This window comes from Sminthopsis crassicaudata, chromosome 3 (genome assembly GCF_048593235.1).
Source record: "Sminthopsis crassicaudata isolate SCR6 chromosome 3, ASM4859323v1, whole genome shotgun sequence".
NCBI lineage: Eukaryota > Metazoa > Chordata > Mammalia > Dasyuromorphia > Dasyuridae > Sminthopsis > Sminthopsis crassicaudata.
In genome coordinates, this window is record NC_133619.1 from 601623983 (window position 1) to 601651247 (window position 27265).

The 27265-nt window shown below is 34.9% G+C and overlaps 1 protein-coding gene across 31 annotated transcripts in view; it reads right to left on the bottom strand.

The window, feature by feature from the left end:
- The window catches only part of EPB41 (erythrocyte membrane protein band 4.1), a 199556-nt gene that overhangs the window by 56097 nt on the left and 116194 nt on the right, over positions 1 to 27265 (bottom strand). For all 31 annotated transcript variants that reach the window (XM_074305574.1, XM_074305569.1, XM_074305580.1 and 28 more), the window contains 5 exons: positions 26060 to 26278; positions 14730 to 14817; positions 13515 to 13667; positions 11301 to 11398; positions 9203 to 9375 (listed from right to left, as the gene is read on the bottom strand). In XM_074305574.1, coding sequence (XP_074161675.1) covers positions 9203 to 9375; positions 11301 to 11398; positions 13515 to 13667; positions 14730 to 14817; positions 26060 to 26278 — 731 coding nt within the window. The remainder of the gene's footprint in view (positions 1 to 9202; positions 9376 to 11300; positions 11399 to 13514; positions 13668 to 14729; positions 14818 to 26059; positions 26279 to 27265) is intronic.

Genomic DNA, 27265 nt, shown 5'->3' on the forward strand with positions numbered 1-27265 from the left:
TTTCACTGAACTGCCAAAATTTAGTCATAGTTTCTCAGAAATTTACAGTGACTCTCTAAAGTGCCTAAAGGGGAAAAAAATAAAAATTTTCTAAGTTGGCCAATAAGGTCCACTATGATTTAGTTCTAATCTACCTTTTCAGCATTTCATCTTATAACTCTCATTCACATGTTCTATCCTCCAGCTAAAAGGAACCACTAATATGACTGTCTTTTATTCTTTCACTTCTATGTCTTCATGAAGAATTTCCTGAAATGCATTCCCTTATCATCTATGCATGCTAATTTTTTTTTTTTTTACTACTGAAGGTTAGTTTCCTCAACTGTAAAATGAAAAAGACCATTTGTTCTAGCTATCTCAAAGAGTTGTGAGAAAAGTACTTTGTATATCTTCAGGGACAACAGGAATACAGATTATTATTCTTGCCCCCAGTTGAAAAATAATCTTCCTATCCCCAAACTTTCTTAGAGCTCCTTGTCCCTATCACATTCTATCACTGATTTCTTTTTTTTTTTTCTATGCATGAAATAATCCATGCATGAAATTTCACTTTAAGCTCCTTAAAGGGCAGAAGCTATACAGTTTTTCATTGTTCAAGAAAACAATAAGCATTTTTATTAAGTACATATAGTATTCCAGGAACTATGATAGATGTGGAAGATACAAAGACAAAAATGGTTCCTGTTCTCAGGGAACTAAATCTATCAGGAGAAATAATACATAAACTACTAAATAAATACAAAGTCAATTTCCAGAAAGAAGTCTACTTACTATTAGCCTGGGAGAGGCAAAGGAAACCAGGTAGGATATGATGCTTGAGCTCAGGTTTTAAGGGAACAAGAGATTTAAAGAGATAGAGTTAGAGATAAAGAGAAAGTGGATTCTAGGTTTGGAATAGAAACTAGTAATAAGGTATGAAAATTGGAGAATGCTGGATGTATCACCAACATTAAATCAATCTTTTTGGAACATAGAATATGTGAAAGAAAGGAATGTATAATAAGCCTAGAAAAAGTAAGTTGGAATCAGGTATTTAAAGAAGGGTTTTAAAAAGAGAGAAGAGTTTTCAACACCTCACTCAATTCCCTTATACATTTGATACCTAATAAATATGTGTTGAATTGAAATCCAGGATGAAATCCTATCATCCAATTTTCCTTCAGAAACATTCTTGGACTAATTAGGGAAGACCTTAATAATCTTTATAGATTTAGGTTTTTTCCAGAAATAACTGCTCTGCCCATTTACAGCACTTAGGACTTACTTAGGCTTTTATATTCTACTATGCACTATGGCTAGTATATAGTTAGTATGTGTAGATATACTCACACATGTGTCTGTCTGTGTATCCAATTCCTTCTTGCTAGACTATAATCCTTAGGAAGATAAGGTTCATATTTGATTCCTCTGTGTTTCTAAAATTTGTCAAAGTGAATTAGATTTCAGAAATTTCAGGTTCTTCTAAATTCCTATTGCTTTTCAGTGTCTATAAATGCAGATACATGAACCAAATTCAAAACCCCTTGAAATGCAACATATGGCCTTGTTTTGTTTTTAAAATAACATGAATTTTTAAAACTTCTGGTCATCACACCTCCAGAGGGATAAAAGGTCAAAACTGGTCCCTTTTATCTCTTTCTGTCTTTTTTATCATCTCTAAGAATCAAATTCTTTGTATCCTGGACCATCAAACCAATCTGTTTTCAATTATACACAAGGGAGAAATTGTGTGGCACGGTTTAAAAAGGATGAAAAAAAGATACAGGCTTAGAATAGCAAGATCAACAACTCACAGTAGCACAGAGGAGAAAGGGACCACATCTAGTCCAACCTCTATTTGATCAGGAGTCTTCTCTACAGTTTTTCTGACAATTCTCTAACCTTTATCTGAAGATTCATAATGATGAGAAACTTATAATCTAAAACATATTTAGAAAAACCCCTTTTTTGGTTTGAGTCCTAGACTTTTTTATAATATTATATCTCTTCTTTTTTTGAATTTAATTTCTAGTTTCAAAGGCATAATTAGTTTAAACATTTCCATATATACATATGATATATATATGTGTATATACATGTGCACACATATATGTGTGTATATACATATATATATATACATATATATATTTAAAATGCTTATGATTGTGGCTTCTTTATCTTTAGTTAAGAAAATTAAGCACTGTGCTCCTCATAAGTAAACTTTCCAAATAAGTGAAATAAGCCTTAAAAACAGCAAACTTTGGAAGCATTATAGGTTCAGCGGAAATCTAAAATATTACATAATTTTGTTATTCCTTAAAAATAGAACAAATGAAACTGTTTATCCTTAAGAAATTCAAAATAATACCTTATAAAGGATCAGTCCAAGTCCATAAAGACAATAGGCATTTATTAAGAGCCTACTATGTGCCAGGCATTGCATGCAAAGGACTGGAGATACAAAGAAAGCTAAAAAAAATCCTTACATAAAAGAACTCCCAGCATAATAGGAGAGACAACATGTAAATAACTATGTACAAATAAGATGGATCCAAGATAAATTAAAAATAAATTAAAAATTCATGTTATTTTAAAAACAAAACAAGGCCATATGTTGCATTTCAAGGGGTTTTGAATTTGGTTCATGTATCTGCATTTATAGACACCGAAAAGCCATAGGAATTTAGAAGAATCTGAAATTTCTGAAATCTAATTTAGTTTGACAAGAGCATTAGCACTAAGGGGAACTTGCATAAGGTGAGATTTTTATTGATCTTTGAAGGAAGTGAGGAGGCAGGGATGAGAAAGAAGAGCATTGCAGACATGGAGGACAAAGAGAAAATGTTCACAATTAAGAAATGGAATATACAAATGGAAGTCAGTGTCCCTGAATTGCAGAGTATGTGGAGTGGAGTAAAAAGTGCATAAAAAGACAGCAAAGGGAGGATATTCTGAAGGACTTCAAGAGCCTGAAAGGACTTCGTTTTTATATGGAGGAAACAAAAAGCTACTGGATTTAATTGAATAGAAGGGTAATAAGGTCAAATCTTAAGGAAGATCATTTTGGCAGCTGAGAGGAGCAAAGAGTGGCAAAAAATTGAAGGTTGGAAAACTAAACAGAAGGTATCACAATAATCCAGGCACAGGTGAAGAGAGCCTTTACTTCTGTGATGGTAGTATCAGGAGAGAGCAGGAGGCATAGATCAAAACTTCTTAAACTGTAGGTTATAATCCTATATGAGATCAAGTAACAGAATGTGGGAGTCACAAAATTACGATTTGTTATTAGTAAATGTTTGATTTGTATACTTACTTTATACACGTATGTACCTTAGGGTTACCTAAAAACCTCTTGGACAAAAATGGGTTGCAAATGGAAAAAGTTTAAAAAGCTCTGGCATAGAGAAGAAACATCACAAAGATAGAATCAACAGGATTTGATAATTGATTAAATATGGGGGGCTGGGTGAGAGTAAAGAGTTGAGGACCAAACTTAGGTTATGAGTATGAGGCATAGGGGAAATTGTAGTGCCTTTGAGACTGATAAAGAAGTTTGGAAGGTAAGAGGGATTGGATGGAAAAATGAGAGTTAAGTTTTTGGACTGAGATATCCTATAAATTTTTCAAATAAAATAAAATAAATCTTGCAGTTTTCAAGGACCCTTTCATATATTTGGAAAGTTACTTATATGGAGTATAGTATTTAATTTTCTTACACAGAAGATAAATAAGGCACCTGTGTGTCTATGGTACAACTAGTTCAACATGTCTGAGAGGCACTGAGATAGAACATAAGTCAGGAGAGAGGTTAGAGCTGGATAAACATGTGACAATCATCCTCATAGAGGGTTTCTGGATTAGGTGTGGTCCTCAACAGGTCCAGTATGGAGTTTGGGGGAACCACCCAGGGTTATTAAGTGTGATCTAGATGAAAATATAGAAACGGAGAATGAGGGTATTGGAGAGGTAAGAATGAGGATATTGGAGAATCAGGAGAAAACAATGTCACAAAAACCTAGAGAGAAGAGAATTTCAAGAAAAAGACAGTGATCAACAATGTACAAGAAGAGAGGCAAAAAAGGATAAGGACTGAGAAAAGGCAATCAGATCTGGCAATTAACAGAGAACTGATAACTTTAGAGAGAGCAGATTCAGCAGAATTATGAGGTACCATTGAAGAATTCATAGAATCTCAGAGGGTATTCATGCTTCAATTAATAGCTAAATTAGATAACTTCCAATGCTAAATTGATAAGTTAAAATAGATAAAGAGTAGTTAATAAAGCTCCTCAGTGATAAGGGAGGGGGGGAATGGATTTAGGAATTAAAAGGCTTGTGTATGAGACTGTCTTTACCATTCACTATTTGGTGTCCTGGGGCAAATTATTTATACTCTCTAAGTCTCAATTTCTTCATCTGTAAAAGGCAGATAATATTTGAAGCACCTATCTACTATATCAGATTGTGAAGAAGAAATGAAATCATATGTATGTAATGTACATTATAAACTTTAAAGCTCTAAGTGACAGTTATCGTTAATTCAGAGATAAAGAGAAGACTTTCATAAAAATACTCAGTGGTATAATAGAACTAGTAATAGATTGAACTGAATAAGAGGTTTTGGAGTTTTGAGTTCCCTTTATTACTTGCTAGCTGCCTGACCACTGGCAAGCCACTTAACCTCTCAGCTTCCTCACTCATGAAAGTGTCAGGATTGTTGACATGGTCAAATGAAACAATAGATATATAGGTCTCAACAACTACCAAATATTATGTAAATGTACGCTATTGCTTACATCATTGCTACATGTACATAGCATCCAAAAGCAAATGAAAGAAACTTTTGTTATTTTCTTCACTCATCAAAGAAATAATCCAATAAATAATTGATCAAAAAGATAGGAATCTACTGTGCCACTAAATGAGAGATTGCTGAATTTTTACAAGTCCCTGTTACTCTTGGGTGACTGTCACTGCTGCTCTAAGCCAGACAATGTGGTATAAGAGCAGATGGCAGACCCAAATCTGTCAACAGAGAGGAGTGTAACAAAATATTTTGCTTCACAGTTGTGTTAAAAGCATCACCGTACATGTGTATCCACACCCCCTCCCAAGGTTTTAATTCAGCTCTGTCTGGCATCATAGTAACATGTCCATGCTTTCACCATGTGTTATTTTAACACGTCGTATTTGGTTTTAATCCAGGACAAATATCTCAGAGCCAAGTTTTGTTTTCGTTTATTTTGTTTTTGTTTTTGTTTTTTAACATGTTCAGTATTACTACCCTAGTACTTAGTATTTATTCTGTGCAGAAAGAGAGAGCTATGACGGAAAGGGATATTTGGTCAAGATAAGTAGAAACAAACGTTCAGAGATAAGAAAAATAAGAAAAAATTCAGAGCTGGAAGAAATTTTACAGATAATCTAGTCTATCACTATCCCCTACCTGGAACATCATTACTCATTATAATATCTTAAGACAAACGATTCCTCAATCTCTATCAGAACTTCTCTAGTAACAGGGAAGTTATTGCTCCTTTGAGCAACTCATCATTTTGCTTAGGAAGTTCATGTACATTTGCTCTCTGTATCTTCCCATCTATTAGTCTTCATCCTGTCCTCTATTATAGTACATCTATTACAACAATAAGTCTAGGCTTGAGATTATGTCCTTCCCTTGAGTCTTTGCTTGGCTGTCCATTATCAGTTTTTTCAAATAGTTCTCATGACATAAGGTTTTAATCAAACAAATCAGTTTCCTCTGGATGTCTTTCAATTTGGCTCTGGCCTATCCAAAAAATGGTTTCCAAAGTAAGCATAAGACTACAAGTGGGGTCTGAGCAGGGTAAAGTATAGCAACTATATCATCTCTTTCATTCTATACATTATGCTTCTCAATTAAATTTACAATCACATTGACTTTTGGGAGCTCCACATTGCACTATTAACTCATGTTGAATTTGTAGACCACTATAAGTTCCAGGTCTTTTTTCATATAAACTGCCATGTCTCTCCCAGCCTATTATAGGTTAAAAAAAAAATCAACACACAAGTATAGGTCTTTACATTTAGTCCTGTTGAATGTCATCCCATCCACTATTTATCTGCCAAAATTATCCAAATTCTTTAATCTCCTTATATTTTCATATTTTATGTACTAAGAAGTCATGGTAGTTATGCTTAGTTTTTCACAAGTCTCATATTATCTTCATAGCACTTCAAGAATATTTTAAGAGAAAATAATTAGATCAGAAATATCACCTTTCTTTTTCTAATCAAGAATCCTGAAGACTATAAATAACCTGCTCAAAAAAACTTTGTGAAAATCATTTACATTTTTTTTTCAGTTTTAGGTTGTTTTTTTTGTTTTGTTTTGTTTTTTTTAAAGTAAGCTTTTCCAAAATTTCCATGAATACAATAAGGGAAGTCTTAATTTTTAAGCTATAGCTACACACCCATTTTCTCCAATATGTAGAATTTTGAGGAAGAAATATACTAGTGGTAATAAAGAAATGTTATGATATAATGTTTATGACTTGTACTACCAAGAATTCAATTCAGCATTTCAAACAATTCCATTCAATTAAATTAAAATGCAAAGTATTATTCTGAATACAAGAGGTGAGTAAAATCAGAAGTCTCTACCCTTAAGAAGTTTACATTCTAGAAAGGAAGAGAGAAGACTTATATAATTAACCATAACATGGTAATAATATAAGTAGCATTTAGTGCTATATTAAGTTTGAAGAAGGAAATATTACCAAACCAGAGGTAGAGAGAAATGTGAAAAAGACAACATCTGGAAAGCATGGACTGCTTCACAAATTTATGTCATTTATGCATAGGATACCTTAAAATCATCAAAATGACTAACAAGTCAGAAATTCTGGGATATACTTAGTTGACACAACACTTAGTATCTTTGCAATTTAATTTCCCAATTTGTAAAAGGAAGTCTTGTTCTTCCACAGGCTTGTTGGAATTAAATGATACAATACACATGTAAACACCATAAAAAGCATAAAATACCTTAATTAACATTATTATATTATTAGCAGAAGCTAGCCTTATGACTTACAAGTATTCCAGAAAGTAGGTTCTAAATTGTAAAATGAGTGTCACCTCCCCAGTTATTGAAACAGATACAATCAAGAAGTTACTAAAAAGATTATGTTATTAAACCAAAGCTCTTTAAAAAGCAATCCTAAAGTCTCATTTGTATGAAGAACTATAGAGTAATACAATATCTTTAATGTACTCTGATTCAGTCTAAGTAAAACCAAGCTCAGTAACAAAAAAAGTCTCTTTTCTAAAGTAGATGGGGAAGATTAAATATTTAAATGATCTAAAGATCTAAAAAGCTAATTGTGTATAGACATGGATATCCTGATTGGGGGAAAATTATAGACAGTTAAAAATGGGGGAAAAATATAAAGAATGAAGGATGTGGGGGGAAAAATTTAGAAAATTTAAGGAACTTCTCTCTCCCAGAAACATTGTTACATCTGCAGACAACAAAATGTATAGTTTTAAGCAATTCAGCTATAGAACTTCATCGTATAATATATGAACATCTAGGAAACATAAAATTCTTCCCAAATCCAATTCTTTCCAAACAATAAAGAGATGCCACAATTGGAGAAACATTTTGGAATGGTTAAGATCATGCACAATAGAGAAATCTTGGAGGAATAAAAGAGGCGCAATAGAACTGTATGTCTGACCAAATGGTCCATCAGTTTGAAGTTTGGAATTTCAAAAGACTTTTTTAAAAGTAGAAAAAGTAAAGAAAGAGAACTCCTATTTGGCTTTCCACATATGTATAACCTCAAAAGAATGAAGAGGTAACAGCAATGATCTTTAGGTAGTTCATGGCAATGTCTCACTCCATGGCACTCACAGAGAGACATAAATTGCCCACAAGTAGCTAATAACTGACAGGAATAAACTAGAAATAAAATAAGGGGATTTTAGAAAACCTAGAAAACTGAAGAGAATATGCGTACTCATACCAACTGACCTTTCTTCACTTGGAACTAACAGTGCTCTTGATTTATACTGCTTTACTGAGCTAATTACATATTGTTGATATTATTTATTTATATCAGATTGCTACCTCTAACCTTGCCTTGCCTTGCCTACTTACTGTTCTTCACATACATCACATACATCCTTTCTCCTATTTTTGCAATGACTATCTCCACTGCTCAGAGTGTCTATTAGGAAAAAAAAAAAAAAAAAAAAAAAAGAGTTCATGATAGTAATCCCTTCAGATTGAAAAGAGTAGGGAAACTCTAAGGGAAAGCAGGATGTCCTGAAGAGGTGGCACAAAAATCCTCTCTGGATTTGGATAAACCTGTTTTCTACCCATAGATGACTCATTCAAAAGTGGTAGCACCAGAAAAGGGGCAGACAAGCCTCTAGGAGAAACTTCTCAATCTGTTATCTTATTACAAATGTTGTTTGTTCTGCCAAAGGTCTTCTAATCAAAAGTAGGAATGGTTTTATTCTTTGTATTTGTGTCTGTAATGCCTGGTATATAACAGGTGCTTAATAAATCTTGTTGATTAATGAATGGATATTTACAAGGCTCTGCCTCTAAGTACTACCTACATCCTTTTTGAAAGAGTCTTGTTGAAGAAACCACTGAAGTATTCAGAGAGAGGTGCAATGACCACGTATTCTGGCTATCAAAAATGGACCATGTGAAAATCCTGTCATATTGTAAAAGACAACACAGCTAGAAAGCAGATATCTGCTGACCTCATTTTTCATAGTATTATTTAGCACAACATTATATCTATGAGCAGGTCTTTTAACAGTGTCTCCTGTTCCCATTACTGCTTTCAGAATATAAAAAAGGAATTGGGGAGGGGGAACAGAACCAAGAATAGATAGGATAGCAGAAGTGGAGAGGAAGAACCCCTGGACTTGAAAGTGGAAAAATTGGATTCTAGTTTCAGTTCTGCTTTTCAGTAACTGGCTATGTTTTTATGGAGAAGTCACTTCCTCTCAGGGCCACAATTCGCAATCTATAAAGTGAAAGAGCTGCACTAAGTGATGTATAAGCATTCTTCCAGCTCTGTGAGTCTGAATCTCTAAGATCTCTTCCAGCACTAAAAATTGATGATATCATGAATAGAGAAAGCTGCAATCCTTTTCCTTTCCCTTAGTTAGTTAAGGATAATAAAGAAATAAAGAGAAGAAGAGCATTCATACAAACCTCCATCAAGGCTCCGAGAGGCTCGTTTGCTTGCTGTGCGCTCAAAGTGTGGAGCAGGCCTGTCAATAAGAGCACTGGCTTGTCGGGTCTGGGCCTGGGTACGACCACTGTAACGAAATTTGGATCCCAGGGCTAGAAACCTGCTCTTGGGAATGGTTTCAGTGGATGTTAGTCTGAAAGAGATACACACATGAATATACCACATTTAACTTCCTGATTTCAAGACCCAACTGTTGTGCAGGACAAAATATTTCAAGAGAAAAAATTGGTTCACAAGATTTCTCATAACAACCCAAAGTAGACTAAGAAAAAAGTTATCAAAATAATTGCATTACTAATTCAGTCATCTCTCAACCATGCTTTATTAGGAGGTTTGTAATATATTAAGATTATGAATAATCATGTTAAATACCTCTCGAATTCTTATAATGTTTGAGATATTCTTCAACCTCTGTTCAAACTTAGTAAAATCTTGTAACACAGACATACACACACACACAACCCTTTTTGTGTGATTCTTAAGTATTAATGAAACAAAAAGAGATAAGATATGGAAAGGGTGGGATGACACAATAGAAAAAACACTGGATTTTGAATCCAAGGCCCAGAGGGAGACCTGTTTTTGTCATCTACTACCTGTGTGACCACTCCACTCATTTAACCTCTCTAAGCCCCTAACAATTTGAAACAATAATACTTCTCCTAGGGAAAGCACTCCATAAAACTTTACTATGTAAAAGTAAATTGTTGTTTTGGGGATTTTTCCATTGCAGGGCTACTTAAACTTTTTCTACTTGCAACCTTTTGGCCAAGAAATTTTTACATGACTCTAGTTATAGGTATATAAAATAGGTATTCAAATCAAACATTTATTGATAATAAATCATCATTTTGCAATCAACACATTCAGTTATGAAAGAGCCTATATGGGGTCATGACCCAGAGTTTAAGAAGTTGTGCATTTAGCTACTTAATGTAACTATGGTTTAAATCAATAATTCCTGTATGGGAAAAAAATTTAATTCAGCAAATATTGTTCCTCTTAACATAATTTAAAATGCATAACTATGTATTGCCATTTATATAACCGACCAATCACCTATAGTCAAATTTCATATTACAAAACATCCAAATATTTAAGGGCATTATTTTCTAATATTTTCCTTTCTCTTTTCTGAAACCCTACATTTTTCTTGGTTGGATTAAAATAAAAAAGATGGGAATATAAAGGAAAGAAATCTGTAATGTCAATAGCTAATATCAGTCCAGAATGGGTCTAACATAAGCTTTCACAAATTATTCTGTAATGGAAATTCAAATAATATTTTCCTCTATATTTTATCCCAGACCATTCTTTTCTATGGAGATAAATAGGATGATAATAGGAGATAAATGAAACATAAAATGGGACAATAATAGCACCTCTCAAGGTTGTTGTGATAATCAAATGAGATCATATTTGTAAAGTGCTTTGCAAACGTGAAGCACCATATGAATGCTCACTATTAATAGTAGCAATTATGTGGTAATGTTTGAGAGCCAAGTGAGAAGGTCTCCCCATTAGCTTGCCTGCCAACCCCTATGATAGGAGGGACTTCCTCTGTGTTTAGAAAAGTGCTAGAATATGGCCTCATGAAAACAGAAGGGGGGAAAAAACTTTTCCGGCTTCTTCTGACTCTCTAGAATATCTGGGATTCAAGCAAAGCATACTTCAAAAGCCAACCCAGCAGGGGAGAAAGAGGTTAAGAAATAAAAACCCTCCTATTTTAGTACACTAACTAGTTTTCCCCTTCCTATTGTTTTCTGGTCCTGCTTCTAAACCACAGAGGTTCCAGGAAAGAAAGGGAATTGTCTTCTTCCACCTACTCATAGATTATGTAAATATTGGAGCATGTCTGTGTGAGTCTGTTCACTACTCAATAGGGAGGATTTAGCTTACTATGGATTACTGAAGATGACCATACTCAAACTGGACAAAACACCATTCAATCTTACAAAGAAGCACTGTGCTAACATTTAATTACTACCTGTCAAATTAAATTATAATAAGAGTTTAAAAGAAGAACATTTGTCTTTGAGAAATACTTAAGAAATATACCTGAAAAATGTATGATGTTCTACACATACTTTCCACAATTTCTTAGCTGCCCGATAACTTGGAAGTTTGAATCCAATGGTACTTTCGTATTGCTCATGCTGTTAAAAAAAAATAACAAAAAACAAAAGATCAACTACTTAATGCCCTCATAAGAACTCATTGCTTCCTAAGATAGCACATTTCATTTTTGGACAGCTTTTCTTCAAGAACTTTTTCGTAAATTTACTTTAGCCAAAATTTGCCTCTTTATAACTTCTACCTATATCTCCTTAAAATGAGAACCCTTTGAAGGAAAAAAATATATATAAGTATACAGTAAAAAAAAAATTATTAGATGTTTTATTAAGGTTTTAAATCTAAGGATATATTGGGGGTAGAGGAATGTGGGCTATATTTAGACTAATGTGACACTATTAAAAAGAATGTTAGCAATTTGAGGACATAGGACACCAAGTTAAATTTTTAAGCTTCTGAGAAATTAGAAAATTTATAGAAGGGAAAGCTTTTTTCCTATTAAGATTGAATAGTTCCTCCCACAACTACAAAATCAAATAGCACATTTTATTTTTCTGTCCAAAGGGAGAGGAGAGAGAGATAGAAAGTCTCATCTATATGTTTTATTTCAGCTCATTCTTCGAAGTGGGTGGGAAGATGGGCCACTAAACAAAACAACTGTAGTTCATTCCTGATTGATATAGAAGTGATCATTATCAAATATATGTATTATCTAACCTCTTCGTTTTTTCTTCTCTCTCAGCCTTGTTTATTTTGAGGCCACCAGACTTCACACAATTACATATTAATTACTCATTAGCAATTCCAATGATAGTATTTGATTAGGAAATTCAGAATAATGACCTAAACCAAATTCTTATTTCTATGTATAATATGGATAATATGGATATATATGTATATACATATACATATATATATATCCCCTTGTTTCCATTAAATGTTTAATTTGCCTATAATATGTTTATCATATCAAAACATTTAAATGTGCCTATCCTAAGTTTTTCATATCTTAACTGCCTACATAATTGTCTGCATATTTGTTTTTTTTACTTATTTAACAACATCTAGACACAAGTTTTGAGTTAGGTAAAGAATAAATGCTTTAATGACAACACAGTGTGTTAGAATGAAACATAGCACTGGGCTTGGAGTTAGGAGCCCTGGGTTTTAGTCTTGGCTTGGTCATTCATCACATTGGACAAATATAGGCCTTTTGGAACCTCAATTTTCTCACCTATAATATAAAAGATTGGATTAGATTCTTCAAATCCCCTTATCGGCTATTAACATTCTATGAATCTATGCTTTCCTCTTATTTCTTTATCTTTTTCAGTGTCTAGAAGTGCTCCTTTTTTTTTTAACTGTAGAAACTTTAAAAAGTTTTCGTACTGCTTGACAACTATAAAAATGTTTATGGTAGACCAATCTTCACCAGCAGGTGGGGGTATACACAAAAGAATGAATCATTTACACTATAAACTAAAAATTGCCTACAAAACAAAACCAGATCTTTAGGTATGTGACTTGACACACAGCTGTATCAAAGCCAGCAGCAATATGGCTCTAAAACTGGGTGATTCTTCTTAAGAGTTCAATAGAGATAATAGATTTTAGTTACTAGAAGACTCTGGAGTACCCATGAAAATGGGAGATAGGAGAATGAATAGATAATTGCAATTCTCAAGTAATTCAAACACAGTTCTTGCTTAACGTCATTATCAAATTACTTTGCCACTACATTTTTACCAGCATAAGCAGGAAACAAAATTGACTAATCTCTATTTCTTAGAATAGTGTCCAATACATAACAAGCCCTTAATAACTGCTTATACACTTGACTTCTCTGGGCTCCTCTACATGGTAGTTGACAGTTTTCCAATTCCAGCAGAATAGGCAGTGTTTTCAAGAGTTAGAAGCTCTGAGTTCAGATCCTTAACCTTGCCACTTTTTATCTCTATTGATTCCCTTCTATGGGTCTCAGTTTCTTCAGAGGATCCCTAAAGTCTATTCCATTTCCAGTGAGATAACTTAGAGGCCAGCAGCAAGGTTGAGGAACAGAAGCACCAAGGATCTAATCACCCAATGCACAATCAGCTCCTGAATAACAGAGGGGAGATGGCCATCATGAAACTGGAATAGAGAAGCATCGTCTCTGCTGAGACTATGAGCAGTCTGAGGGAAAACCCAAAGACCCCATACCTCTCCAGGTCGAATCTTTATAAAAAAGCTGCTACGTTTATAAGAAATCTTCAGCACTTTCGGCCAAGGAAAGCGATTAATTCTCAGCTTGTCTTTGTAAACAAGAAGGCCACTGGAACATACTCCCAATATGATGTCCACTCCCTCCAAATCCTGAAAGAGTAGCAAATATAACATCTCAATCTTGCACAAAATACCTTTATTTATGTTATACAAAAGTAATTTTCCTAAAATGTCAAGCTGCCCCATCTCTAAATAACCTCCAGAGGTTTTCTATCACTTTAGAAACTCATTCACAACCAAGTTCCATCTCATTTTTTCAGCTTACACACCCACTTATCTTCTCTACACACTCTTAATATCCAGTTCAACTGATTTTCCTGCTGCCTTATCACATATATCACCATCTCCCACCTTTGTGCCTTTGTCCCAGCTATACTTCTTGCCTAGAATACATTTCCTCTTCAGCTCTGCTTCTCAGAATGCCTGTTCTGTCAATACAAAGCTCTTCTCCTTGTCACCTCCTGACTTATGAGATAATGGAATGAGGAACTAACATTAGCTTTGCACATTTAAAAATATATCCTTACTATGTGCATGCTATCTCACCCAATAAAAAGTAAGCTTCTTGGGGCAGAAACTATTGGGTTTTTTCTTTGAAAGCCCAGTTCCTCATCAGAGCCTGACATGTAGCAGATCCTTATGTGTTTGTTGATACACTGGTTTTTGTAGGGTTGCATTTATTCTGTATAGTTTATATGTGTACATGTTAACTTCTCAATGGATTGCAAGTTCCTTGGGACAAGTGCTTAATAAATACACACTGATCTATTAATATAAATATACACTTAATTAATTACTATATACACCCTTCCCTTTGTATCTTTCTCTATTAGCTATAGAGAGCCATCCCATATAAGAACAAATAAAAAAGAGGGAAAAAGTAATCAAGATATCAAACAAGTTTGACAGTCTATGCATTATAGGCACAATGATATTAATAATTCCAATTAAACAGTATATTACTTTAAAATGACTTATGCCTCAGGCATTATTACAATAAAAGACAGAGAAGACATATAAGTATGGAATCATTCTCCACTTAGGTGTTTGATCTCCTTTACTACATTGCAAGTTACTTGAAGGGTCATCTTATTCCTTCTCATAGCTTACACAATTAAAATGTTTGGTGAGTAAGCTCAAAGTTATCATTACCTTTGCTTTATGAAGATCAACTCCATACATGGACAGCTTTTTGGCATTCTCAAGAAATTCCAGGTCAGCCTGGGCTGGAGTCATAGACCTTTAAAGAGGGGGGGAAAAGGTAAATATTATCATTTACTTAATCAATAATAATAGCTTGTATTCATATAATGCTTTTAGGTTTGCAAAGCACTTCACAAATATTATCTCTTTTAAATCTCACAAAACTCCTGTGAGATAAAAACTATTTACTGTCACAATTTATAGATGAGGAAACTAAGGCCCAGAGATGATATTGACTTGTTCATACAATTAGAAAGTATCAGAATCTACATTTGAACACAAATCTTCCTAAGTCCAAGTTAAATATTCTATCCAGTACAGCAATTTGTCTTTCAAAAAAGCTTTTTTTCAGGTAAAGACACCCAGATGTAGATGTCATACATATGTAAATATGTGCATACTCCCTTCAATGAAACCTACAAAAATATTCTGCAAATCTTAAGGTTGTTTATGAATATGAATTATCATTAACATTGCTCTAGTGCCTCAAGGTGTTATGGAAGTGACCCCTGGATTCTCAAAAGCTATGTCCACAGGACAGAAGTACTAGTAGTTCCTACCCAAGCTGACGATAGAGGATGAGAAATGAATTGCTGTCCAAAATCAGCCTAGCAAAGTGTCCAGAGCTCCAGCATAAGAAAGCTATATGCCAAATGAGGAATTTCTAAATCTCAGCAATATACTGTGATGGCAATACTAAGGCATAGGTGTGTTATAATGCTCATCAATGGAAATAGCACACACATTGGTAGGGGTTACATATCTTCTGAAGTACTGGAGAAACAGATAATGAAACCTATCATAATAATATGATACTATGAAGTAGTGGCTTCTTAGCAAACAGGCTGAAAAGTTATCAAACTGTGCATACTGTGAGCCAGCTGTGTTACTACTGGGCTTATATCCCAAAGATATTTTAAAAAAGGGAAAGGGACCTGTATGTGCAAGAATGTTTGTGGCAGCCCTCTTTGTGGTGGCCAGAAACTGGAAACTGAATGGATGCCCATCAATTGGAAAATGGCTGAATAAATTATGGTATATGAATGTTATGGAATATGTAGAATATTACTGTTCTGTAAGAAATGGCTAGCAGGATGATTTCAGAAAGGCCTGAGAGACTTACATGAACTGATGTTGAGTGAAATGAGCAGGACCAGGAGATCATTATATACTTCAAGAATACTATATGATGATCAATTCTGATAGATGTGGGTCTCTTCAACAATGAGATGAGCCAAATCAGTTCCAATAGAGCAGTAATGAATTGAATCGGCTACACCCAGCGAAAGAAATGAGTATGAACCACTACATAGAATCCCTAATCACTCTATTTTTGTCTGCATTTTTTATTTCCTTCATTAATTGTAGACTATTTCTAAGTCCAATTCTTTTTGTGCAGCAAAATAACTATATTGACATGTATATATATATATGTATATTGTATTTAACATATACTTTAACATATTTAACACGTATTGGTCTACCTGCCATCTGGAAGGAGGGGAAAAATTGGAACAAAAGTTTTTGCAACTGTCAATGCTGAAAAAATACCCATGCATATATCTTATAAACAAAAAGCTATAATAAAAAAAGGTGAATGGAAAGTCTCCTTAGGCAGATGAATTTTGCAAAATAATTTGTTAAGACTGAAATAGAAAAGTCAATCAAGATAAAAAAGGAGTGCATTTATCCTCAGTAAATCTCTAAATTGTCCACAATGAATGCAGTTTGGTCTAGTTAAAGATTGCAAACCAATCTTGTCCAGAAAAGCATTTTTATTCACCACCACTCCCCATAAATACTATATTATAAATTAATGTAATGATAATGCTTCAGATAGGAGGGATTCTATGCATATTTATAGCAAGGGACATGGCAAATTTAATTGAAAATTTAATGCATATTTGTAATAATAATAAAATATATTTGCTTTAGAGTTCTCCAGCACTAAACTTGGCACTTGCTTATCTAATATTTGAAATAACTAATTTTCTGCCTAAGCCCTCACTACTATCATGAAGGTCTAATCCCAATATTGTTAATTTTCATGGAAGAGGCAACCTGCTCCATTTTCCTTATCTGACCTAGGCATTCTAGTGGCTTTCTGCTCCTAGTTGGTGATCAACTTAGTGGGACAGCCAAATGGCTACTGTGGCACCAGAATTCTTGAATTTAAATCGATCTACTGGCTTCAAAGCCAGGGATATGTGTCATTACTACCAGATAACTGTGAGACTTGAAATTTGGAGTCATGTGTACTATTAGTCTGTTCCTTGTTCACTTTTTTCTTAAATTCCTTTTTAATTACAAGCTTATTTTAAGGAAAAAGGATTTGTATGAATCCAAAAATTTAAAAACACTTCTTCATTCATTAAAAACAAACAAACAAACAAAGAAAACAGGCTGAATTCTAAAGGGCTGAATTTTGTAAATGAACTTTTGATAATTTTGTTTTCATGGTCATTTATATTTCTCACTGTATACCAACACCTATCTCCTCCTTCTCTTATAATAAAAGACAAAAAATTTTACAAAACAACCAGTACATCAAAAAAGTTTGATATTGTATCCACTATCCCACACCTATAGTTCTATATTTCTAAAAATAGATGGAGAGGAGATATCATCTTATATCTCCTCTATGGGGAGAAAGTCAATTATAATTTCAAAGCATTCAGTATTATTTTGTTTTTTTTCCATTTACATTACTCGGATTATTATAGATACACTATTTTCCTACACCTCATTTTGCGGGAGTTCATGTAAGTATTCCCTGTGTTTCTTTTTATTCAACATGTCAATCATTTCTTGTGGCACAGTGACACTTCATTACATTTACGGCTCAAACTTACTTAGCCATTGCCCAACTGTTCAGCATCTACTTTGTTTTCAATTCTTTGCTATCACAAAATAGTACTGCTATAAATATTTGAGTTATATCAAGTCTTTCTGGATCTCCTGGAGGTATATGACTAGCAGTGGCATCTAAATTTAGCTAACTGGCATTTTCATTAGGAAGAGATCTTTTAAAAGAATGGTGATAAGCAACTATTCTATAAGGATTTTTTTTTTTTTGAATATGATACCTACTAGAGGATTTCCTTAATGCTTATTCATCCCTATCCATCCTGGCAAAATCTCTACCACACCACCTTCCAGTAGCGCAAAGAAGGCAAGCAAACTGAATCCACTGAGGGCATTTGTGCAATTTCCAATATCCTCTTAGTTGCCTTTTATCTCAATACTCCTGAATTGAGCTATTCTGGGAATTAAATGTGAGGGCAGCTGAAGTTACTTAACAGGACTCTTAATGGGGGCAGCCTAGATGAAAGGGAAATTTTCTGGTAACAGATGGTATCCTGCCCACTGATCTAAACAAAACAACTCTGGTTAATAGAAGCATCCAAATAATGGAGCTCTCTCTTCTTGCTATTAAGATGTACTCATTAGCAGGCAAATGCTGAATTAGATTTGTTTGAAAACAATCAGTGTTATTGTATAAACACTCTAGTTCGACAGTCTTTGCTTCCCCTTTTGTCAATTTCCTCTCAGCTGCAAAGTGCTCAGGAACTGTTATGTTTTTCCCTCTACTGTCATGACAAAATCATTACTTCAGTACACTACAATTCAAACTAATCAAATATAATTTCTTCATAACAATAATGTAGTCACATCCCCATGGAAAAACTATGTAAATGCCTGTTTCCCATAGGACTGTCCCAAGCTACATAAAGCATCAATTGCCTCTCCCTTTAACCAGACAGTCTCTACAATCCATCTGTCTTAACCCTCATTAAAAAGAACAAAGTATCACCAGAGAAGAAAAATTAAAAAAAAAAAAAAAAAACCTCAGGAGAGATGCATCAGATTTACTAATGACTTGGCCACCCTGAATGATCTTCCACCACATTCTCAGAAATTATACCTAGATTTTATTTACTTATTGACTATAGATAAAACATGCAGAAGAGAAAATAATATATATGTGTAAGAACTGTGCAGCCACAAACTGTGGCCAAAAGTGAAAAAAGATATATTTTGTTGGCCAAAGTCAAATTGTGAAAAGCAACATGGTGCACAAGCCCTCTTTTCTTTAAAGCCAGAAAGCGCACATCCAGGTCCTTGCTCTATTTGCTAGTTAGCTTACTTGACCTAAGGATTAACAAATACCAGTAAGTGTCTTTGTCCCCAAGGCCAGGGCCTCTCTAGCTAAAGGGGTAGTTGGGATGCCATTGGTGCCATCTAATAGATGGAAAAAGCAGAAGAAATGCTAAAGCAAATTGTGCAGTTATGATATAGGAAGAGTAGTAGGGGAAATTGTGCAGTGACTTGTGCTGAATGTGTGATGTTTATATTTTTATTACCATTGAGTGATTGTCATCTGCAATCTCCTTCCTGAATTCAGAGAAGGGACTCGAAGTATACCTGTCTACTCTCAAGTTGTTAAAGAGAATAAGGGTCTTAAAAGAAAAACAGGCTTTAGATAAACATAAAAGGATCTAAGGGGTAGGAGGTAAGACCTGGCCCTTATCATGATTCTAGAAAGTAGAAGAAAATTACACATAAAAGAAAGGAAAGGAAAATCTGTGCAAGTACAACCTCTTCCTGAATAGGAAATATGGTAAAAGGAGTAAATAGGTAAAAGGAGCCAGATCCTCTGAGGAAGAAGCAGTTTCCTATCCTCCAAAGAATGAGACATAGAAACTATCAAGTAAGAGATTATCCAGCAAGAATCCAGTCTAGACTCATCCATGAAATGGATTTAAGTAAAACTGAGTTGAACAAAGTCATCAGCCTGACTCTCTTCTAGGGTCACTGAAGTCCAGAGGCAGTACAAGAGTCAGGAAGATTGGAGATGGCTCAGCATTCAATGGATGACTGGTGTTCACCTAACAAAGGTTGTTAATAATCTTATTAGTTGAGTGTCTTGAAAATGCAATCAAATGGGCTTTAATTAATATGAATGAGGATGGAAAAAGATTGTCTGTACTTATCCATAGAGGGAAACTATACTGAAACACACAGACATTCGCAGGAGAAAAAATCCAAGAAAAGAACTAATAGGAAAACCCCATAATCTTATATTTTATATTATAAACCCCATAAGTTCATATTATATATGCTATATATTTATGCTTACACACAAATGCCCAAAGTTTAGGCAATAAGAGAAATTTAAGGGGGAATTTGATGTTATAGATATCACTGAACTTAGTGTAATGAAAAGAAATAGGTAAAAGGGAAGGGGTAGATAGCACTGAACAGAAAGGAGGGACATTCATGTGACAATATCCAGGAGTCATAGAAGAAAGCATATCAGAGAATATATGGATGGAGGTCATTGGAGGGAGAAATATTTTGTCACAATTATATTATAAACTACCTGAATTAGAAGAAAAAACAGATAAGAAGTCTGAAAAATAGATCATAAGCCTGGCACTGTCATCTGCTGATGTTATCTCATTGCCAAAAGCAGAAAAGCTAACAACTTCTTTACTGTTCCTTAATCATAATATCTTCTTTCAGAAGGTAGAGGAAACTATAAGTATTACTTCTATTCTGGATTTGATTCTCCCTAAGAGAGAGTGAAACTGTTTGCTGGAGAAGAAATGATGGGCATAAGTGGCTATTCCCTCCCAGAGTGTGTGATTGAGGAGAAAAAATTCAAGCATAGTCCAACATGCAACCTACATTGGGGAAAACAGATTCAAAGGTCTGATATGGTTATATATGGAATTCACCAATCAATTTAAAGATTTTAAAAAAGAAATCTAAGGAAAATGGAAGCAAGTTTCATCCTAAAGATGAATACAAGAGTATCCATGGCTCTGTAAAAAATGCTAAAATTCAGATGAGAAACCCAGGACAAAAAAAAAAAAAAAAAAGAGTTTCTTTGTTTTGTTTTGGGTTTTTGGGTTGTTTTTTGTTTTGTTTTGTTTTGCTTTACTTTGCCTGTTTTACAAACAGCAATTTCAAAGAAAGCACACCATATTTGCTTAAGTAGATGGGATGGTGATAACTGACAACAGAAAAAAGACATAACTAATCAATTCTGATTTTACTTCTGTTTTCTCTTCCAAGGAAAACAGTCTTTGTACTGAAAATAACAGGGAAAAGATAAATAGAGAGCTAATACCCAAGATAATAAATAAGAAAATAGTAGAAGAGCACCTAGTTGCCCTTGATAAATTTAAGCCATTTGGTATAAGTAAACTACATCCCCAGGCACAAGATCTCATAGAGCATTTATTTTGCTCCTTTTAATGAATGAGTTAACTTTATATTAGTATTTATTTATAAGAATATATATATATATCTATATACATATCTATATATCTATATCTATATATCTATATATATCTATATGTATCCTTGACTAAAGGTATAAAACATATCACCCTAGAAAGACAACATTCTGCCAAAGCAGATCAAAATGTAATTAAAGAATATTAAATAAAAATACCACAGAACACAGTTAATATGTGGTTTTCTAAGTCAATGTGATGAGGATCCCTTTAAGATTCTTAATTGCCCAACCCAAGACTGACCTTGATTCACAAATTCCCGTCAAAGGCACCCTTTGAATATCCGGGCCCAGTCCCCACTCTCAGCTCAGCTTCCCCCAGCCCTCACCTGATCTGGGCTAACTGAAAAGCCCGCCAGAATTGGGTACCGCCCATCATCTTTTGGGTATAAAAGAAACAAGCTGGAATGCCCTCATTGCAGGAGCCCTCCCAGCATGGTATCCTTCCGGCCATGTAAGGGTCCCTGCCCTCCAGCGGCCACCTTTGGCCCTGGTGTCTTTCTAACTGAGCTTTACTTCCAAATTTCTACAATAAACCTTTTATTTATCAATCTAGGTTTTCAGGCCTGTAAATTCATTTTACAGGGGACACTGCGCCTCATGGGAATCTATACACCGACAAATGGGGTTTCCCCTTTCCTTTCCCTCATTAAATGTGCTTCCCATAGGGAGTCTTACCTATGGATTAACAGTACCCCATCCTTCTAACCCTTATAAGGTCTAGATTTAGGGAAATAAAATGAGATTAGGGTTTCTGGTGGCAGGGAGTTAAATGATAAGGTCTAGAGGCAGGTTCAGGGTTCAGGAAACCAAATGGAGAGATTTGGCTCCCCTGAAGCCCCTTGGAATTTGGCATAAGGGTAGGGAGTTTGGGGGACTCCCTTTCTGGCAGCGCAGAGGTTCTTTGTAAAGAAATTTACAAACCCGAAAACCTAGATTGTTAAAAGATGTTTATTATAAGGAAGGTTAGAAATCCTGTCTGAGAGGCATAAAGTCTGATTAGGGAAATAGGTGAGGGTAAAAAGAGGATGGCACTGGAAAAGAATATTCTTCTGGATAGAGGCTCCTTGGCATAGCAAGCATGGCATGGCTGGCATGTTTGGGTCCTCTGCAAAGAGAGGATTTTAGTTTGGCTCTTTTATATTGAGCGGCTTACTGGGGGCTGGGGCAGCTCAAGTTGGCTCAGACCCAGTGGGGGCTGGGACAGCAAGGATCTCCTACTGGAATTCTAAGGGATGTTTTTTCACCAGAATTTGTAATTGAATCAAAGGTTCTGGCATCCCTGAAAGACACTTGTCTGGGGAGGATATGCCTCAGCCAGAGGGGCTGAGAATCTAAAAGGAATCACAGATCAATAGGAAATAGTTTCTTAAAGGCATCACAACCCACTTCAACCCCAACCCCACTTCGCCACCTGAGGCCACTTTGAGTTTACATTACTGAACTAGACTATTCTATTTAAACTTTAAGATGGACTTAATATTTATTACCATATTCTATATATGATAATTATCTAAACTGAATTGGAGACTAAGAACAGATCTCTAACTTTTAAAATGTTATTTATTCTAAATTATAACTTTTTTATCTATTACTAACAGTATCTTAGAACTGGAAAGAACCATTAGAGATCATTTAATCTTAACCTATCATTTAACAGAGGAGGCAACTGATGCCCAAGAAAAAGTGACTTGCTCAACTTCTCATGAGTAACTGATTCATTATCATTAACAGTTTACTGGCAAAGACACACTGAACAGATCTTCTACCTTCAAGTCCCCAGAGTTCCTTCCACTACACTATGCCCTCTTAATTATAGAGACTATAATTTGTCACTATTATAGTAAAAATTTCCTTTCCTGGTTATAGCATTAATTTCTAAAAGATGAAGTTGACTCTAAGATTGGAAAATAACACAGCCTGGGAAGAGGTTAGATGCCTTTGGAAGATTTCAGATCACCAGGATGTTATATTTAATAAGTTAATACCTCATTCTTTGTACACAGGGATTGAAAGCTTCAAAAATACCTAAGGTGGGAATTTTGGCACATGCTATGGCTCATTAAATAGAAGTTTAAAATTCCTGTCTCACTGTATTTATTTATTTAGTACAAGTGGGGTTAGGATGAAGTCACTTCAAGGTATCCAATGTTTGCTGACAACCTTTTAGCAAGGTTAGTTGATATTGATTAAGGACTTCACTTCAAACAATTAAGAAGAGGCAACTGACAAGTTTACATATTTCCCTAGTTCTCATAAATGGAAAGCAATTAATTTTAACGTCTTATTTGCTAGGGTAAGTTTGAAGTGTTAATTATAGTTCCAAAGTGCCCCCTGGGCACAGAGCCACTAGTAAAGACTGGTTCCACTTATATAGGCTGAAATCTCTTTTCCCTGGAGAAGAATTGTATTTTTCACTGCGGAATAAAATGTTTCTTGTAGAGTCTTTGCTCAGGTAAACATTTCTATGGGCTAGTAAAATCCTGTGTGTTCTGAGATAATTGAAAGTTCACAGAATCCTAAAATTTAGATGTGGAAAGGACCTTACAGATCATCTGGGCTACTTCCCTCATTGTATATCTGAGAAAACTGTGGGCCAAAGAGAGAATATGATTTGTCCAAGGTCCCAGAATAAGTCATGAAGCTGGGATCAGACCCGGGCCTCTCTCCTCATGGTCCAATGCTTTCTTCTATATTTTCTGTTTGTCTAGAAAAAAGTAAGAGCCAGAGAGCTGGCTGCCCCCTTCTGATCTTTTTTATTCTCCAGTCAAACTGGGCAACTTGCTGCCTTCCTCAGGCATCTATTCCTCTCCCCCATGCTAGGCCTTCTAACTCTATATCTGGCTCATATTGCTCTTTATATTTAGGATTCCCTTTCTCTCCTACCATAATGATTCCCACTTTTTAACAGGTAAAAAATATTACTGACAAGATACCGATGGCCCTGGACACAACCAATAGAAATGTGATTTTATAACTCATATCAAACCACTGATAAGACTCTAGTAAAACCCAGTAATCCCAGACTGCAGATTTCCCTCAGGTAATATTAGTAGAGAAATCAAGGAGAAAACAGTATTTTAAAAAAGGAAGAAAAGGTAATAGGTTAAAAATTGCCAAGGAATAAAATACAATTCAGTTGCTTTACAACCTTATCCAGGAAAGAACACTTGATCCTTCTTGAGTCTAAAGTTATTGTCTCCATTATGTCACTAAATTAATTGTTTTGGTTTAAAAAAAAAAAAAAACAACAACATAACTCTTTAGTCTATCTCTAAAAGATATCAAAGAAAAATATTTTCAAAGATCCATCTGCATACTGAAAAAAGTCTGCAGTTTACTTTGCAGGTCTCTGACATCATTTATTCATTGGCACCTTTCCAGGATGCAGATTATATATAAAGCACTATAAATGAATATGCTGAAAAGTGCTATGTAGCAAGCTCATTTTGGAGAGCAATCAATCTTGGCAGCTCACTTTAGAAACAGCTACTTAACTAGATCTTGAAGTGATCCTATCAAGGCACTGTTTGGATGATCTTTTAAGATATCTGTCCTCTGGGCACCACTTAAAATGATCCCATTTGGACCTCCAGATTTGGGTTACATTCCAGAGAAGGCCCCCACTAATAAGAGTATTCAAACACATTTCACTGAAAATACTTACTCCTTATGGCAGTTAAGGGGGAGAAGTACACTACAGTTGCACTCAGAGCAATTACAATTGAGTAACTGGTCACTCTTTGATGATGATGGTTCCTTATAATTTAGTCACCTCAACTCATACCCACAATCTTGTATCTCAAGTTCAGTTATTCAAGCTCAGGTTAGGAAAATAACAATAATTCAATTGTCAATTCATTCTGGAGAAAGGGCCCCAAAATTCTAAAAATCCTTGAAGGAGAAAATCTCCTTCAACTCTGCCTCAGTGAGGAGGCCCCGCCTGAGGGAAAGCAAACAAGACAGTTTCATTCTGTTATCTAGCAAAAGGAATTCCAATCCTATTGAATTGAAGAAACTCATTGAATTCCAGCTCAAGCTGAATTTTATAGAGTAGATGAGCCAACTTGGGACTCCACTCCCAGTTCCCTTCAACTTGTACCCAAAGCTCCTATTATAAAAGAGCCAAACTAAAATCCTCTCTTTGCACCAGTGCCACCTTCTCTTTATCTTCACCTATTTCCCTAACCAGACTTTATGACTCTCTGACAGGATTTCTAACCTTACTTCCCAATCCGTATAATTAAATCTCTGCACTGCCAGAAGGGAGTTCCCCAAAACTCCCTACCCTTGCACCGAATCCCAAAGGGTTGCAGGGGAGCCAAACCTTTCTATTTGCCTGCCATTAGACCTTTTCATTTTACTCTCTGACCATCAGAAACCCTAATCTCATTTTGGTTTCTTAAATCTAGACCTTATCATTTGGTTCCCTATTAAAGGGAACCCCAAAACCTAAACCTCATCAATTCCAAAGCAAATCACTCATAGAGCACAGCACAGAATTTGGTGAAAGGAAAAAAGCCAAAATAAAATGGATAAAGTTAATGTTCCTAATATCCCTAAGATTTAGTGAAGTGGCTCAATGAGATAAGAGTTAAGAATATTTTGGGTATGTTAGTGATTACTGAATTTCTGACTCCTTTTTTAGCCTCTTCAAAATAATTTTGGTCTATTACAAAGTCACTGACTAAGAGGAAGGAAGTTTGAAAGAAAAGATAGCAGTTTGGGTAGAGATGCCAGGAATTAATGAAATAAAAAAGGCTCCTATCATTCTCTGTGAAATAGATTAAAGATACTAATCATCACGTTAACATTTGAATAATGTTTTTTCTCTATGAATACCAATGCACCAAGTAAGACAATTTCACAATTTGAAAGAGAGAAAAGACATCAAACAAATAAATACAATGAGTCATTCAGAGAACTAGAATTCAAATTCTAGGAAATAAAGATAAGACCCTGTGGTCATATTTACCTATATGACTTATGAAGTTCCATGACCTTCTCTTCGAGCTCTTTGGTCTGATTTGGGGCCAGTTTGAACTCACTAACATAATCAGCACCATGAAGTTCTGGGTCATAATCTCCCAATTCAGACTGGACAGTGTAAGAACTCAGCAGAGCTAACGTGGCAAAAGAGCAGGGCAGCCGCCCTGTAACAATGTCCTGCCGAAGCTGAAGACATAAGTAATACCTGCAGTCAAGGGGGAAAAGCAGTATCACATTAGACTACTTTACAGCAAGAAAACAATCATTTGCAAAGATTTGGGAAAATTAAGAAAAAATGATTTTTATTAAATAGCCACACATTCTTTTTTATATGAAAAGATATCACCAGTGTCAGAGTAAGGAAGCCATACCCTTGGGGTAATTGGGCATACTAGTGCCAGGTGTTCCTTGTGCCTCATCCTAGAGATGACCAGTGGCACAGAGGAGGGCCAATGCTATGGGCTACTACAAAGAGAGTCTCTCTGCATAAATATAATTGATAGGCATGTAGATCTAACCCCATCTCAGCTTACTTTGTTAGTTCAGAGTTCTCATAAAGCTGGCTTTATTAATACTATCCTAAACCAACTAGGGGATAACAAACAACTGAAATTAATATCATCTGTGGAGCTCCTTATAATTCACAAGATGCTACCCATACATTATTTATTTTCATCAAAACCCAATGTTGTATACTAGACAGGTATTATTATCACTATGTAAAATATGAAGAAACTCAGGCTCAAAGTTGGGCATATGTATGTATGTCTCTGGGTATGTCTAAGTATCATGTCTATATAAGACCATGATCCTAGAGCATGCTTTGCTCAGGGAAAACAAAAAGTAAAAAGAGAAATCAGAGTAACCTACGAATCAGCAATAGACTTTGTTAATTTAAAACCAATTATTCACAGATATTTAGAAAAATACTACCAGGTCACTGAAAATTCAAACCTCTCCAAATTGAAGACTCTAAAAAATCATTATTAGAGTCTCTTTGAATTTTATAGACAAGGGGTAAAAAGATGCACCACTGTTAAATTATGGGGTAACTCCTCTCCAAAAGAAGATATCCTGAATATGGGTCTGGTATACTATGAAATGTGCACATTTCATAGAGTAAATGTTATATAATGACTGCATAATTTTATAAAATTTCCACAAACTATAAAGTCGGGAGTTTGGAGCTGGA